This window comes from Mandrillus leucophaeus, unplaced genomic scaffold, assembly GCF_000951045.1.
Source record: "Mandrillus leucophaeus isolate KB7577 unplaced genomic scaffold, Mleu.le_1.0 Scaffold221, whole genome shotgun sequence".
Taxonomy (NCBI): domain Eukaryota; kingdom Metazoa; phylum Chordata; class Mammalia; order Primates; family Cercopithecidae; genus Mandrillus; species Mandrillus leucophaeus.
Genome location: NW_012102266.1, coordinates 3,548,904 through 3,552,987, shown reverse-complemented (window position 1 = coordinate 3,552,987; position 4,084 = coordinate 3,548,904). Strand labels below are relative to the sequence as shown.

Sequence of the window (4,084 nt, the reverse complement as noted above, 5' to 3'; positions counted from 1 at the left end):
AGAGTAAAGGATCATGACAACTACTTCTATTCTTTAACGGTAAATTTTTCATATATAGTTAGTCAACTAATATTGTTAATAAGATCCTGTGTCACTTGATAATGATAGCTTAATACCAGCTTTTAAAGAAATTCACGTAAATTAGCTTGTCCTGCCTATTATTATGTCTAAGAAAATAGTTTTATGGCTGGGCACGGTGTCTCACACGTGTAATCCCAGCACTTTGAGGGGCTGAGGCAGATGGATCACCTGAGGTCAGGAGTTTGAGACCAGTCTGGCCAACATGGGGAAATCTCATCTCTACTAAAAATACAAAAATTAGCCGGGCATGGTGGTACACACCTGTAATCCCAGTTACTAGGGAGGCTGAGGCAGGAGAATTGCTTGAACCCAGGAGGCGGAGGTTGTAGTGAGCTGAGATCACACCGCTGGGTGACAGAACAATACTCCATCTCAAAAAAGAAAAGAAAAAAGAAAATAGTTTCATTACACATAAATCTTTATTTGAATTGATCATGACTGTTAAGTTTAACTTTCCATGTGCCGTTTTTTCAGAGATGTTCTTAAGATTATCAGTGAAACAATTTAGAAAAATAATTTTTGCTTAGTGTTTAGTATTGTTTACTGTCTATAAATCCTTGATTGCATGGTAGTTTCAGTAGGCCACCCAGGCCTTTCCTTGGCTTCAGAAAAATAAATAGCTCTGCTCCTCAAAAGGAATAGAAAGTTCCTAAGGCTTGAGATGCTGCCACTTCTGTCATTAGTTCCATTTCAAAAATCTTCTCAACTGAAAACTAAGAGGCAAAAAAGTGTTTATTCAGATGACTGCCTGAGGACAAACAGGAGGAGGTTCGTGTGTAAAACTTCAGATGGCTGTGATGTCACTCAGATGTGTACCAGTGCAGCCATGGTAAGTAACTTGGCTTTATGTTTTTTGTTTCTTTTTTCCTCAGGAGATTAACGAGACCAGAAGGAAGCATGAAACGCGCTTGGTAGAGGTGGATTCTGGGCGTCAAATTGAGTATGAGTACAAGCTGGCTCAGGCCCTTCATGAGATGAGAGAGCAACATGATGCCCAAGTGAGGCTGTATAAGGAAGAGCTGGAGCAGACTTACCATGCCAAAGTGAGCACTCTTCAGAAGATTCTTTTGAACACTTAAAATCATTACTTCACAATTCCCATGACGAACATCGCTTGATGTTTATTTTTTTCTAGTTTTTGAAAATGATTCCCCTAGTCTCCATGAAATATATAGAAAATTGGCTTCTTCTAAAAAGTGCAGTTTCTATAAACCAAATGTTACTAAAAATTACTAGAAGAATGTAGAGTTGTTCCAATTTTATTAGAGGTAAGGTTTTGTCTTTTTGTCCCAAGCCATGTGAAGTAACTTCCCTCTAATAGCAAGTACTGATCATGCTGTCCTACATTCACGTCCATGTAGTAGTGAATGAATGTCAGACTGCATTAGATCTTATTTTCATGTCATCGTTGTGCGTAGATTGAGACTACCACACTTTGGGCCTTTTTACATAAGCGCCAAATGGAAAAGTCTCTGCTATTTCTTCCTCTGTCACTATTATTCACTTAAAAAAATATTGTAGAAACTTCCCACTTACATTAGCTAACCATGAAAGAATTCATAAAAATCACCAACAAGTACAGGCTTTCCCTGGTAAATGATTTTGCCTCATGTTTTAAATTTTATATGATTTGATTAAAAAGACTTTTTCGTGGCTGACTTAGAATAGTAGAGTCACAGAGTTATTGAAAATTTTCATTGCATGGCCTTAAACTGTTCATGTTGCTTTTTACCTGTTGTATGAAGTAGTAATTAGTGAAAGTGAAAGATCTTATTATAAGCAGTAACTTCAGTTGTATAACATTTATCCAGTATCACACATTGAGCTAAACAGTGAAGGAGCTAAAGTAAGGATCAGTCACAGACTGTGGCCTCACAGGGAGCCAGGGAGGAGACGCACATACTCAATAGTGTTATGGGATTTGTATTTTACTCAAGGAGCTATTTTTTTTGCTTCTGAAAGGAAGCATTTCTATCTGGTTTGAATGAATCTATAAATTAGTATTTTCTGCTTGTTGGTTTATATACTGTATTGGATTTGGTGGGTTAGGGATATGTGATGTTTCTTTTCTTTACAAACATCACCACAGTTGAGTTGCTACTACCCAGTCTCCTTATTATCAGTGTTATCTTAGACATTAAAGGTTTAATAGATGAAATATTGAAGTAATAAGCTTTGGGTAAAGGCCTAGGTATATTAGCATTCTTAAAGCTCGTTATTTAGGAAGTGACTCTAGAAGTCACACAGAATTACCATCATTCACACCATGTTAGCAAACTGCATGATGCTTTTCCTGTGTTTCATCAACCAGTTACCAGCAGGAGTTAGGTTTGAAATGCCTTGAGGTGAATCATGCTTCCTTATTTGTTTCAGTTCTAGATAAGACTGACTATGCTTTGCTGCTTCTTTTAGCTTGAGAATGCCAGACTGTCATCAGAGATGAATACTTCTACTGTCAACAGTGCCAGGGAAGAGCTGATGGAAAGCCGCATGAGAATTGAGAGTCTTTCATCCCAGCTTTCTAATCTACAGAAAGAGGTAAATAAGCATCTTGATGTAAGAAGTTAGACTTGAAGGTTACCTTCACCATGGGCACCTACCTGCTTTGTTCGGGCTGATGTCACTCCTCCCTCTGTTTGTCACAGAGGATAGTGTCATCCTGCGCTTTGGTCTTCACAGTACTTTTCTAGATGTGTTCATTTTGCATTGCATAAACATCCTTTGAGTAGATACTGTTGCTCCTAATTAGTAGATTACACAGAGCTAAGGGACTTGCCCTTGAGGAAGGAGCCTGTTAGTTTATTCACTGGACTTACCCTAGGACCTGGATCTTCTGACCTGTCTAATAGCTTCATCTCTACAGAGTTATTCTCAACACATTCCTTTTTTATATCATTTGAAAACCAAAATGAAGAAAAACATGTAAAAATTCTTTGTGGGCGGTGAATGCTTTGTGTTTCTAGACAAATTCTGTAGTGCTTAAAGTATATAATAATTAGGATCCAGGAAAGTAGCTTTAATTTGCATATTCCAATAAGAATTTAGTAACTCATTCATTCGTTGGTATGCCTAAGTGACAAATGGGATTATTGCTGCCTGTGTTGACTGGCTGCCTACCAGGGTGTGATGGTGTGCTTCAGGTGCTGCTTAAGCAGGCATGGACACTACTTCAGATCAGTTTTAGCCTAGGGTGATGTCAGTGTGGACACAAAGTACATATACTCCATATACTGCATTCCGAATGATTCAGCAATTAACTCGTCACCTTAATTGTTTTGGAAATAACTTCAGCTTCTGTTTTCATCAAGGGAGAAAATCTTGTTTTGAATTTTCCACATGAGAATCAACTTTATTTTACTCTTGATTAGGCTTTTCTTCCTTCCTTTTTCTTTTTACCATTTTTAGTAACATATTTTTCTAATTATAAAACTGATGACATCAATTGCAGGAACTTAGAAATAAAGCAGAAAATGGCTGAGCGCAGTGGCTCATGCCTGTGATCCCAGCACTTTGGGAGGCTGAGGCAGGCAGATCATGAGGTCAGGAGATCAAGACCATCCTGGCTAACACGGTGAAACTCTGACTCTACTAAAAATACAAACAATTAGCTGGGCGTGGTGGCGGGCGCCTGTAGTCCTAGCTACTCGGGAGGCTGAGGCAGGAGAATAGCATGAACCTGGGAGGCGGAGCTTGCAGTGAGATGAGATTGCGCCACTGCACTACAGCCTGGGCGACACAGCAAGACTCCGTCTCAAAAAAAAAAGAAATCCGAAAATGAGTCATATAAAATGGGGTTATATAAAATAATTTAGTTAACATAGGGGCTTTTACATTGCCTATCATGTGCTTTGTTACTTACAGCACACATTTTTAAATTATTTTAAACCTATTTTGTGCTGATAGTGTTTTGAAAATTTTCATATAATAGCAGAGCTGGGAGCACCTCTGAGTTCATTCCATATAACCACAGATCTAGGTGAGTTTAATGACTTGCCCAGAGGCT

At 38.5% G+C, this 4,084-nt stretch overlaps 1 protein-coding gene across 1 annotated transcript in view; it reads left to right on the top strand.

Annotated features, from left to right (window-relative positions):
- Nucleotides 1-4,084, top strand: part of LMNB1 (lamin B1) — a 39,112-nt gene that overhangs the window by 8,982 nt on the left and 26,046 nt on the right. The window contains exons 4-5 of the mRNA XM_011981220.1: nucleotides 954-1,124; nucleotides 2,494-2,619. Of these exons, the coding sequence (XP_011836610.1) occupies nucleotides 954-1,124; nucleotides 2,494-2,619 (297 nt within the window). The remainder of the gene's footprint in view (nucleotides 1-953; nucleotides 1,125-2,493; nucleotides 2,620-4,084) is intronic.